Source organism: Hemitrygon akajei, chromosome 26, assembly GCF_048418815.1.
Source record: "Hemitrygon akajei chromosome 26, sHemAka1.3, whole genome shotgun sequence".
In the NCBI taxonomy this organism is placed as follows: domain Eukaryota; kingdom Metazoa; phylum Chordata; class Chondrichthyes; order Myliobatiformes; family Dasyatidae; genus Hemitrygon; species Hemitrygon akajei.
Genome location: NC_133149.1, coordinates 6,752,332 through 6,765,248, shown reverse-complemented (window position 1 = coordinate 6,765,248; position 12,917 = coordinate 6,752,332). Strand labels below are relative to the sequence as shown.

The following is a 12,917-nucleotide window of genomic DNA, read 5'->3' as shown; positions in this document are numbered from 1 at the left end:
ATAAAAAATCAATAAAAATATAATATTCAGAAGAGCTAAAGAAGAGTTCAAAACATCATGTTGAAAAAAATTAACTCAGCAAAGAAAATACGATAAGAACATAAACTAATTATGAGAGTATACGAGAATAGAAGAGAGAATTGTTCCAAAGAAAGATGTACTAAACCATTAGACTACAAAATTCCAACAACAAAAAAGCAGTCAAGCTAAGGAAGCATAGTTTATATGATACAGAATTAAGCAATTAATCTTCTGGACTTGATTCGGCCTGAATAATACTGAGGCAAGCAGGGTAATTTAGTGAAGGTTTATAGCCTTTGTTATATAACTCCGCCATGACCTTTTTTATACTTAAAACATTTATTTAATACCGCAGGCAAATAATCTTCGGCATTGATCTTATCTTCATGGGATCGCAGGTATAATTCTGGCAGTGAGTCACCTCCTGATGTTTAGTTTGCACTAGCCTACATGCCATCTTAATTTCCTTCTCCTCATCTTCCTGTGCCCTATTCTGACTGGTCCTCACCACCTCAGTCATGAAGGAGCACCTCTCCTTCATAGCATTAACTTCATCTCTCAACTTATCCCTTTGTTGTTCCACTTCACAGGTCCTTTCCGGCTGGTGGCGCGAGGCTGTGGCCAACAGCCAATAACCATCAGTATGAGAACCTCGTTTTGTTGGAAAATTTATTTCTCACAACAATCTAGCCAGCTTACTTCCCAATTTCTCGCCAGTCAGCAAGTGCAGCAAACCCATCAGTATTATCTGACCACCCAGGTATGCGATGAAAGACGGTGATAGAGCTCTTTTCGAAGATGCAAGCAAAGGAATCGCCCTTGGGCACCATAAATACTTAGCTTTTTCTACAGTTAATGTCAAACATTTGGAGGATGGATGTTTGAAATTGTTGAATCAATGGAGAACACAAGATAATTGTTAATCATCTTTGTAATAGAAACTGAGGGATGAGCTCTCCACAGTAAAGACACAGCTGGGGTCTGTCAGAGAGAAGCTTCATGATCAGAGAGAATTTCAGTCGCAAGAACTTGGTGCCTTACAAGAAGAACTTAAATCAGTGAAGAGTGATGTAGAAAGGTATGATAATCGATGTTCCTGCATTTCACCCATGAATTTTTCGGGGTCATTTTCTGTATTCAGTGCTTCTGGTGTGGCCTCTGCCTCAGTGAAACCCAACATAGCTTCGTCGAGCACCTTCTTCACTCTGTCCACCAGAGAAGGCTGGATTTCCCAGTGGCCAACTATTTCAATTGATTTTCCCTTTCCCATACTGACATGTCGGGCTTGGCCTGCTCTACTGCCACGAGAGGCCATGGTCAGGTTGGAAGAGCAGCACTTATCCAACCTGATGACAAGAACATCAATTTCACAAACTTCCAGTAATTTCACCTCCCCCCTACTCTCCCATTCTCTTTTCTGGTTACCCCCTCACCACTTCTTTCCTACCTCTGGTTCCTTCCTCCTTCTCCATAGTCCACCATCCTCTCCTGTTAAATTCCTTCTTCTTTAGCCCTTTACCTTTTCCACTTATCACCTCCCAGCTTCATACTTCACTCCCCTCCCCCACCAACCCACCTTCCCTATCACCTGTGTCCAAGTCATAAAATTAGGCACCAAATGTTGTCCCTGCTGATGACGTCTGTATCGTGAGGATATATGGTTCAAAACGTCAGCTTACAGTTTCGGATTACTTGCGGAGATGAGCTCCGACATTTAAACAATGTGTGTTAGTCCTCCCAAAATGTTTTTTTTCAGGATGAGGAAAAATGCTCATTTTTCAGGATTAAATTCAATTTTACCGACTCAGCAAGTTAATTCTGCACCTGAAGTCAGTTTTCTTCACCATCCACATCTTCGCTAATTGTCTTGTCATCTGTACACTTACTAATCTTACCTCCAATATTCGTCCATGTCGTCAATACAAGTTGAAGCTCTTGTGTGGCATCTTTGGGACCTGATGCTGGACCACAGAAGTTTCCTGCTGATCATGTTCCTCTGAGCAGGAGAACTTATTTCTCAGGAAGTCACTCCCTAGGTTACACGAAGCTTCTGAGAATGGTCTATAACCCACAGTTGCCATTAGCCCCGAACTCTGTCTCACTCTTTGAGTCCCATCAATTGCATGAAGAATTGGTTACAAATCATTGCTTTCAGTCCACGTCGGCCAAGTTCCCAGCCATCTCCCCCATGACTCACTACCCCAAATTCTGGACTTTAATTTATAGTCTATTATTATCCTTCTCTGTGACAATCTCTTGCCAGGCTACTTTCCTGATGATGAACTCTGGAGTATACCATCTTTAGTGGGAGGATGTATCTGTTGTCTGAGAAATCACTTCTTAAAAAAGAATTATCAAGATACATTATGAATTAAGCCCTTCTGGCCTTTTGAGCTGTGCCACCCAGCAAGCCCTGATTTAACCCAAACCTAATCATGGGACAATTTACAATGACCAATTAACCAATGTGGGAGGAAACCCATGCAGTCATGGGGAGAATGTACAAACTCTTTACAGGCATTGGCAGGAATTGCAGAGGCAATTGAACCCTGCTGTAATAGCATGGTGCTAACAGCCATGCCCAAAATGGACAACCAGCCCAAGTCTCTTTTTCACCCACCCCTCTCTGACCACTGTAGATATAGAGGTGACCACCTATAAAAAAAATGTGCAACACGGTAGTGTAGTGGTTAGCACAACAGGTTACAGTACAGACGAACTGGGTTCAGTTCCCACCGCATGGTAGTGTAGAGGTTAGCACAATGGTTTACAGTACAGACGACCCAGTTTCAATTCCCACCACGCAGCAGTGTAGTGGTTAGCACAATGGTTTACGGTACAGATGAACTGGGTTCAATTCCCATCTTTGCATGTAAGGAGTATGTTCTCCCTGTGACTGTTTTTGTTTCCTCTGGGTTCTCCAGTTTTTAAACACAGTCGAAAGACGCACTGGTTCATTGTAAATTGTCCCGTGATCACGATAAATCAGGATATTGCTTGGTGGTGTTGCCCAAAGACCTGGAAAGGCTGACTCCATGCTTTATATCAATAAATTTTTTATGAAGTGCTCATGGCTGATGCAAAAGCAATTCGAAAGATTGATGATGTGAACAGGATTTTAAAAATTTAAGTGCCGATTTTCTTTTCAGGAACAAGAAAACTATACATGAAATTGATGGAGACATTAAGAAAATAAAAGGAAGGAGGTATTCCTGCTATGCTATTATTAGTTTATACATTCATTAAGGTTGTTTAATTGTTTTCTTAAGGTTATCATAGCCAGGAAAGAGGGTATAGTGTGGATAAGCTCCCATTGCCTATTAAATGCTCCCAGTGGTGTGCATCTGAAATAGGCACTGACAACCAAGTCCAGATTCTGGTTTTCACATGTGGTTTAGCTATTAAACCCGGCGGACAAATGGGGCTCGTTGGTAGCTCATCTAGGAGAAGGAAAACTGATCTCAAATTCCGCTGCCTTGCAGCTGTACAGCCTTACAGCATGAAGAGGACTTCGGGAGTAAACCGTGGGGTAAAATCCAGAGCTAACGTCCCTAAAGCAGTAATATGTTGAGTTCAACATTGACTGGCGACTCCTGTGATGCTGCAGGTACCAAATTGCATTACTGCCATTCCTGCATAGAGAGTTGGAGCCTGCTGAATGGGCAACTGCTTGCTCTGCATATCGTAACTTGTGTATCGTCCACACAGACAGCAATATCCAAAGTCCATGGTCAGGATCGACCAATAGAGAGCCTTAGATAATTGTTTTAAATATTGAAAACCTGCTTTTCAATGTTGGAGTTATATTAAATAATTAAATATATTGATTTAGATTGATATTTTTTGAACTGTAATGTACCTGATTATATGGCTACATTCAACTCTTCTTGAGATATTCCTCATCAAAGTAATTATTGGTTCCAGAGAAAAGCAGACCAGTGACAAGAAGAAATTGCAGAAAATGCATGGCAACACAAAAGCAAAGAGCAAAGAGTCAGCAACCAGACTCTTGTCTGTTCAGGTATTTATTACTGGGAGCGACTGCCTACATGGTACCAAGTCCACGCTTGCAGAACATACAAAAGCAATTAAGTAAAGCTACAGTCCCTGTTTGTTGCATTTGAGAACATGATTAATATCATATGCTTGTGAAAAGTGTGGAGATTTCTGCAGATACTAGAAATCCAGAGTAACACATAGAAAAAGCTGCTGGAACTCAGCAGGTCATACAGCATCTATGCAGGGAAATAAACACTCCATTTTTCAGTTCTCATGAAGAGTCTCAACCCAAAACATCAGCTGTTTATTCTTTTCTCTATATACTGCCTGACTTGCTGAGTTCCTCCAGCGTTTTGTATGTGTTAGTCTATAATTTATATATCATGAATTATATCTAGTAAATCTCCTCTGTACTCTCTTTATTTTGTCGACATCTTCCCTATAATTCGGTGACCAGAACTATACACAATACTCCAAATTTGGCCTCACAATTCTAACATTACATCCCAACTCCTATACTCAATGCTCCGATTTATAAAGCCCAGCATACCAAAAGCTTTCTTCACCACTCTATCCACATGAGATTCCACCTTCAGGGAACTATGCACCATTATTCCTAGATCACTGTGTTCTACTGCATTCCTCAATACCCTACCATTTACCATGTATGTCCTATTTTGATTATTCCTACCAAAGTGTAGCATATCACACTTATTAGCATTAAACTCCATCTGCCATCTTTCAGCCCACTCTTCTAACTGGCCTAAATCTCTCTGCAAGCTTTGAAAACCTACTTCATTATCCACAACGCCACCTATCTTAGTATTATCTGCATACTTACTAATCCAATTTACCACTCCATCATCCAGATCATTAATGTATCTGACAAACAACATTGGACCCAGTACAGATCCCTGAGGCACACCACTAGACACCGGCCTCCAACCTGACAAACAGTTATCCACCACTACTCTCTGGCATCTCCCATCCAGCCACTGTTGAATCCATTTTACTACTTCAGTATTAATACCTAAAGATTGAACCTTCCTAACTAACCTTCCGTGTGGAACTTTGTCAAAGGCCTTACTGAAGTCCATATAAACAACATCCACTTCTTTACCCTCGTCAACTTTCCTAGTAACCTCTTCAAAAAAATTCAATAAGATTTGTCAAACATGACCTTCCACGCACAAATCCATGTTGACTTTTCCTAATCAGATCCTGTCTATCCAGATAATTATATATACCATCTCTAAGAATACTTTCCATTAATATACCCACCACTGACGTCAAACTTACAGGCCGATAATTGCTAGGTTTACTCTTAGAACCCTTTTTAAACAGTGGAACCACATGAGCAATACGCCAATCCTCCGGCACCATTCCCGTTTCTAATGACATTTGAAATATTTCTGTCAGAGCCCCTGCTATTTCTACACTAACTTCCCTCAGCCCTAGGGAATATCCTGTCAGGACCCGGAGACTTATCCACTTTTATATTCTTTAAAAGCGCCAGTACTTCCTCTTCTTTAATCATCGTAGTTTCCATAACTACCATACTTGTTTCCCTTACCTTACACAATTCAATATCCTTCTCCTTAGTGAATACCGAAGAAAAGAAATATGTTCTTCCGATGACTAGAAATACACATGGTACACCAGCTGAGCTCTGACCAAATTTTTTTTATAAAGTTGGAGCATAACCTGTATTTCCAGAATACAAGGGAGTTGTGGAGACATTGCCAATATAATTGATATATCACTTCAATTGTAACTTACATTCTGAACACAATATTTTTTCACCCATGAGGTTTGCCTTAGATGTTTAAGTTGATATCTGGGTAAGTATCGGTAGATAACCAATAATCAGTTATTGGTTCCATAAGATTGTCATAGTGGGGATAAGCTTCCACTACCTGTTAAATTCTCCCAATGGCATGCATCTCAAATAGCCTCTGACAACCAAGTCCAGTTCCTGGCTTTCACATGTGGCTTAGCTACAAAGTCTAGTGGAACTGTTTCTTCTGACAGGAGAAGAGACAAAGACAGGTTACTGGTGCCTTAAAACCAGTTGCTTCAGGCAGATGGGGCACGCAAGCTGTGGTTGGCAGCTCAGCAAGGAGAAGGGAAACTCTGATCTCAAACCTCCACTGCCTTGTACCTATACCCACTGAAGGGTAAGACTTTGGGAGTAAAGGAGGAAAAAAATCTGGACCTGAGTCCTTAAAGCAGTCCTACGTTGAGTTCAACGCTGACTGGCAGCTCCTGCCAAACTGTATTGGTCTTTGCTGTTCATTTGGGTTCATCAGAGGCACGGAGAGGGGGAGCCTGCTACATGGGCAACATCTTGCTCTCCATATTAACTGCCTTGGGCTGTATATCATGTAGACACCTAGGACACAACATCCATGGTGAACCCTGACCAACAAAGGACCTCAATCAGTTATTGCTGATACGTTGTTTAAAAATTGAAAGTGCTAACATTTACATCTGTATACTCTTTAAATTTCTTGCTACAGTCTCAAATACAGGAATGGAAGAAATACACAAAGTTGTATTTTCTGAACCGCCAGCATCGGGAGGCTGTGGACAATGTGAAGTTCTATACAACACTGAAAACTCGGTAAGTTTCATTGTAGACTTCACAGCTTACAGTGTACCCGTGTTAGTCAGCTCTTACTGTCCTGTGGCTTTTGGGCTAATTCCTGTGGTTTTGGAATTAAAAATACCATAAGACATAGAAGTAGAACTAGGCCATCCAGACTATCGTGTCTGCTTGGCCGTTCCTTTATCTCTCTCCTGCCTTTGCCCCATAACCTCTGATGTCCTGATTAATCTTCCTTAACACCATTCTGAACATGAGAAAGCAATTCAAGGGAAATATCCTTGAATATAATTGCACAACAGTGGTGTCCCTCAGTGTATGTTCTCATCCTGCTGAAAAGGCAATGATTGCAATCTGTATGCAGTACAAAAATCAGCCTGATACTTATGCACAGCACTTTCCAGCCAGTGAACTCATTTGAAGTTCAGTTATTGCTACATTGTAGTAAATGCATCTGCTAAACTTACTCGTAGCAGGTTCCCACATAATAACCACATGACTGATAAAATACGCAATCCACTTGAAGGTGTTAGCAGAGGAACAGATATTGCTCAGGATGTCATTACGACACAGTAGCGTAGCAGTTACCACAATTCCTTTATAGCACCAGCAGTTCCTGCCACAGTCTGCAAGGAGTTTTGTACGTTCTCCCAGTGACCACATGTGTTTCCTCCTGGGTGTTCCTCCCACAGAACTGCATGATAGTGTAGCATTTAGCGTAATGCTTTATAGCACCAGTGATCTTTAATCCCAATGCAACAAGCTTATCAAAAACATTTTTGTCAGACACATTGAGGACCAATTAAAATTGTTGCAAAAATTAAAACATTGAAAAGGCAATTTAAACGGATTGCATTGATAAACAAGTAACTACGTAGTAATTCTGGTGCCAGTAACGCTTTACAGTGTCAGTGATCATGTCAGCCTGCACTATGTGACGTGAAACTCAGAAACATACAGGTTGCAGCAAACCCAGCATTTCTTTTACAGAAAATTAATCCCTGAATGGATATTATTTTAAATAAGGGGTTCTCAATCATCTTTATGCCATAGACCCTAAGGTGACCCTGATTTTGCAGTAGTTTTGTGATTGCAACTTCTAAATAAAATATTTAACAATTTATAACAATTAAACTTGAAAATATTTAATGGTCTTTTATGAGCATGAATCAGGTATCAAGCACTTTGAAAACGAAGCTGTATAGTTTTGTATGTTTTTTTTATTCTGAAATCAATTTCAGTTGCGGTGTCTTTGAATATTATAACCAGCAAAACTCAGCTGAGATCAAGTGTTAAAAATACTGATTGAACGTCAAAGTCAACGTCAAAGTGGTTGGTGCGTGGAATGCACTGCCTGAGTCAGTGGTGGAGGCAGATACACGAGTGAAGTTTAAGAGACTGCTAGACAGGTATATGGAGGAATTTAAGGTAGAGGGTTATATGTGAGGCAGGGTTTGAGGGTCGGCACAACATTGTGGGCCAAAGGGCCTGTAATGTGCTGTACTATTCTATGTTCTATCAAAAGTAATGATACAGTTAGCTGAATGGCAATCAATAGGAAAATTTCATTTCATACGTAATGTTATCTGTTGAAATATTTCTCATGTTGTTGCCCAGAAAACATTCACACTTAAGTCACACTCAATCACACTTGGCATTTTGGCCAATACTTGTGGCAAGAGTGATACTCCTTCCCTTCTGGTGAACTGTTATGGCTACTGCATTGAGAGTAAAGTGACTGAATGCACCTTTACAGGAATGCAAATTCACCGGAAGTCATCGCTAGCCATGATATGTGGGAGAGACGAATGAAAGGAATTCAACGGCAAATTAATCTGATCCAGGTGAGCTGGTCTTTCTGTTTTCATTTATTTAGCATTTTGAGTTTTATCATAACAATGGAAAAATTGTGTGTTTGCCTCAGTCTTCTTACTTAAGTTCATAATCTTTGCTGGGGCGTAGGCACTGACAACAACTCACCAGAATCCTCAGTCCTGTGCCAGTCCTTCAACTTGTCCTCGGGTGTAGTCCATCTGCTCGTCTAGGTGAACATCTTCCTCCTCCCTGCATTGAGGTCTTTGGAATTTCTGTAGACTAGGTTTTTACAAGATGGGGTTATGCACCCCATGCCCAAACCTCCTCCTTTCACAGCCGGCTTGACCATTCACGGCATAGTTTACCTCAGTCTTTGGTAAAAAGATCATTGTCAGACTGTAAATAATAGTATAAATTGAACTAGTTATCCCAGGGGATAGAAAATCTTAATAACAATGCTGTGCAAGTCTTAGGCACATATATCTATATAGCAAGAGTACCTAAGATTTTTGCACTGGATTGTAGTAATTTTAGTAGTATTGCACTATACTGCTGCAAAAAAACATTCAGTGATGATAAACCTGATTCTGTTCCCAACCTTTTTCATGTCTCTATTGTGGACTGAGTGGGAAGGAGGCAGGGAGAAAAGGGGAAGGAAGAGGGGAGGGAGTGGGGAGCACCAGAGAGACACTCTGTAATGATGAATAAACCAATTGTTTGGAATCAGATGACCTTGCAGGACTGGGTGTGTCTGCACCCACACCACCTCCCACCCCTGGCACTCCTTCTGTGCCACCTGACCCACACCCGTCTTGTGGTACTCCACCCTCGCCATTCCCAAACTCCTTTGCTCCCACCAGATTTACAAACTCTCTCTCTGCTCCATGTTGACAAATACAGTACTGTGCAAAAGTCTTAGGCGCTCTACTAGCTTTGTAATGTAATTCTTTAAGGCTCTTCCAGAAAAATAAAACAAAAGACTTAGAATGTAACAGATTCTTGTAGAAAACTAATATTTAAGACTTAGTAGGTAAAAATGACAATTCTTGTTAATTGATTAACAATTGTGTTGTGAGGTGGGTTTATTCGTTGATGTTGTATTGATTGGTGACCTCTGTAGAGATTCAAGTGGGGCTTAGATAAGGTCAAGTCTTTCTCAGGGAAGGAGAGTGAAACTAGAGGGCACAAGTAGGTTTAAGGTGAGAGCGGTTAGGCAATGGGGACCAGAGAAACAATTTTTCTCACAGAGGAGTGAGCTGCATAAATGGAGCAAACCCCTGGAGCAAGTGGTACAGACAGATACAGTATAATTACAATGTTGAAAAGACAATTGGACAAATTCAGGGTTTTAGAGAGATGAACACAGGCAAAGTGAGACTAGCTCAGGAAGGCACCTTCTTTGGTTTAGGTGATGACCGAATGGCATGGGATTCTGTGGTCCTTTGGCCTTTTTTGCCTTCTTTCCTACCCTCTGGCAGCTCATTCCTGGTACCGACTGCTCTACCTCTCAGAAATTCTCCACAATTCTCCCAGCGACCCACTGAGCTCCTCTCCACCCCCCTCCACCCCCCACCACAATCAGTATTAACTCTGAAATCACTAATTCCTTCATCTTTGAGTTTAGCTGGTCAGTGCTAACTTGGGTACTCAATTAATTCATCATGATTAGATATATCTGAGTTAAAACGCCCCAAGCGATGTGGATTCGACATGAGGTTACTAATGATTATAATAGAGGTCCTGATGAATGGTCTCAGCCTGAAACATTGACTATTTGTTCCTCTCCAGAGATGCTGCCTGGCCTGCTGAGTTCATCCAGCATTTTGTGTGTGTTGCTCTGGATTTCCAGTGTCTGCAGAATCTTTTGTGTTACTAATAACTATATTTTTTCTAGGCTGCCTCTTCGCCACAGGAATCAGGAGAATATTCTGATGGTGTACCTAACACAGACTCCAGTGAATTGGTGCCACCTCAGTTCAGAGGTATCAACAATTTTAAAATTCGGCAGGGATCATCACCATCTCCGACAAGGGCTGAAATGAGGAAGAATGTCGGATTTGCTGGGGCGTCTGCCTCTGCTGAAGCTGGATGGTTTTCACCAGGATCCAGAACTCAAGGCATTAACGCTGAAACATTACCGAGGACAGCAAAAGATGCCTACATACCTTTGGCTTGGCCACCCAACTACACAAATCCTCCAACAATGCAACCCATTCCACTCACGGATTGCAGCTGGTCTGACCCTGAACTGGAATTTAGGATGTTTACTGACCAAAACCAGTTTCATGATGAATCACTTCAGCTTGCTGCTGGAGGTTTGGAAATGACAAATCCCTCAGCTGAAGCAAATCCAGATATTTCCCTCTCTGGCTTACAGACATCTCATGTGTCTGGGAATCTACAGAGCAATCCATTTGAGAGTTACAGTACCCAGATGAATTCCTTTAACAAACACTTCAACCATTTGTCGCCTGCACAGCCAATTATACATTCCGGTAATAATCTGCAGGTTTTACAAGCCCCGGGGCCATTTGTTGGAGCCTGTGCCAACAGTGCACAGACCGATGAACCACGGTCGTCCTATCACACCGTAATGAAACAGCTTTTCTTCAAATTTCCTACAATAAGCAAGTAAGTTGTAATTTTCAAAAGCATTAAAAACAATGTCTTGCCTAGGGCGGCAAGGTTGTACAGCGGTTTTCACAATGCCATTGCAGTGACAGCAACCCAGGTTAAATTCCACCACTGTCTAAACAGTTTGTGCATTCTTGCTCTGACTGTGTGGGTTTCATCCCACACTCCAAAGATGTGTGGCTCACATGGGTGTAATTGGGCAGCGCAGGCTCGTTGGACGGAAGGGGGTGTTACCGGGTGTATGTCTTAAAACAAAAAAAAAAAATAAAATGGTGTCAAAAAGCAAGTTTTCAACCAAGAGGCAATTAAACCGACATCTGCTTTGAACCTTTCACCTTTTGATCAGCAGAAATGTTCTCACTGGCAGTGCAATCGTTGACATTAAGATGAGCAGTGTAGCTCCCATATTGAACTGTGGAAGTTCTCTTCGGGTAAAGATTTTCTTTGTGCTGTAAAGTAGGGGCTTCCGGGGCTTCAACCCCACAAAGATGAAAGAACAGAGATGTGGCTTGGTGGGAAATCTGTACCTCTGCACCTGCACAGTGATGCGGGTTTGGGAGATCGGATTGAGTGATGAATGTTAGCATTCATTTCAAGAAGGCTTGAATACAAGAGCAAGGATGTGATGCTGAGGCTTTATAAGACACTGGTGAGGACTCATCTTGAGTATTGTGAACAGTTTTGGGCTCCTCATCTAAGAAAAGATGTGCTGCCATTGGAGAGGGTTCAGAAGAGGTTCACAAGGATGCTTCTGGGAATGAAAAGATAATTATACGAGGAATGTTTGATGGATTTGGGTCTGTACTCGCTGGAATTCAGAAGGATGATGGGGCATCTCATTGAAACCTTTTGAATGTTGAAAGGCCTAGACAGAGTAGATGTGGAAAAGATGTTTCCCATGGCGGGGGAGTCTAGTGCAAGAGGGCACAGCCTCAGGATAGAGGGGTGTCCATTTAAACAGAGATGCAGAGAAATTTCTTTTGGCAGAGGGTGGTGAATTTCTGAAATTTGTTGCCACATGCAGCTGTGGAGGCCAGGCCGTTGGGTGTATTTAAGGCAGAGATTGATAGGTTCTTGATAGCACACAGCATCAAAGGTTAGGGGGAGAAAGCTGGGAATGGGGTTGAGGAGGGGAAGAAAGGATCAGTCATGATTGAATGGCGGAGCAAACCTGATGGGCCAAATGGCCTAACTGCCTGCTTCTGTGTCTTATGTTATTATGACACCTCAATCTGTAGGAATGTACCCATGAATTCAGCTTTCTCAGGATAGATGTAAGTTTTCGCTTGTGATAGTAATTAGCTTTGAAACAACAGTGGCAGTGTTTTATAATTAGAGTGCCTGTCAGGTGAGAAAGAAGTCAGGATTTTTGGTCTCAAAACCGGTTTGTCATTGTCTGAGGCTAGTATTCAAGCTATGTATTGAATACTGTATTGGATAGTGTTGGTGGGGGGGGGGGGGGGTGACTTACCTGGGACAAGCTGCGGAAGCCGGATCTCTGGCACTGAGACTGGTTCTGCAGTGCAGAAGGGAGGGGGGAAGAAGAGGAGAGCGGTAGTGATAGGGGACTCGATAGTTAGAGGTACAGACAGGAGGTTCAGTGGTTGCGACAGAGACTCCCGGGTGGTTTGTTGCCTCGCGGGTGCCCGGGTCAGGGATGTCTCTGATCATGTGCACAGCATTCTGAAATGGGAGGGTGAGCAGCCAAATGTCATGGTACACCTCGATACCAATGACGTAGGAAGGAAGAGTGAGGAGGTCCTGAAGAGTGAGTATGGAGAGCTTGGTAGGAAGTTAAAAAGCAGGACCTGGAGGGTGGTAATCTCAGGATTGCTACCTGTGG

At 42.1% G+C, this 12,917-nt stretch overlaps 1 protein-coding gene across 1 annotated transcript; it reads left to right on the top strand.

The window, feature by feature from the left end:
• Positions 1-963: 963 nt before the first annotated feature.
• On the top strand, positions 964-11,184 carry LOC140716745 (uncharacterized). The gene is made up of 6 exons (XM_073029553.1): positions 964-1,099; positions 3,171-3,227; positions 3,946-4,042; positions 6,540-6,643; positions 8,382-8,469; positions 10,335-11,184. Exons 3-6 carry the CDS (start codon positions 3,983-3,985, stop codon positions 11,073-11,075), a joined length of 993 nt encoding a protein of 330 aa, XP_072885654.1. The 5' UTR covers positions 964-1,099; positions 3,171-3,227; positions 3,946-3,982; the 3' UTR covers positions 11,076-11,184.
• The last annotated feature ends 1,733 nt before the right edge of the window (positions 11,185-12,917 follow it).

Excerpts from the sequence above, each read along its gene's own strand:
- LOC140716745 (XM_073029553.1), top strand. The coding sequence starts at position 3,983 with ATGCATGGCAACACAAAAGCAAAGAGCAAAGAGTCAGCAACCAGACTC. Across the intron at positions 4,043-6,539 it reads CCAGACTCTTGTCTGTTCAG|TCTCAAATACAGGAATGGAA; the intron begins GTATTTATTACT and ends TTCTTGCTACAG. Across the intron at positions 6,644-8,381 it reads TATACAACACTGAAAACTCG|GAATGCAAATTCACCGGAAG; the intron begins GTAAGTTTCATT and ends GCACCTTTACAG.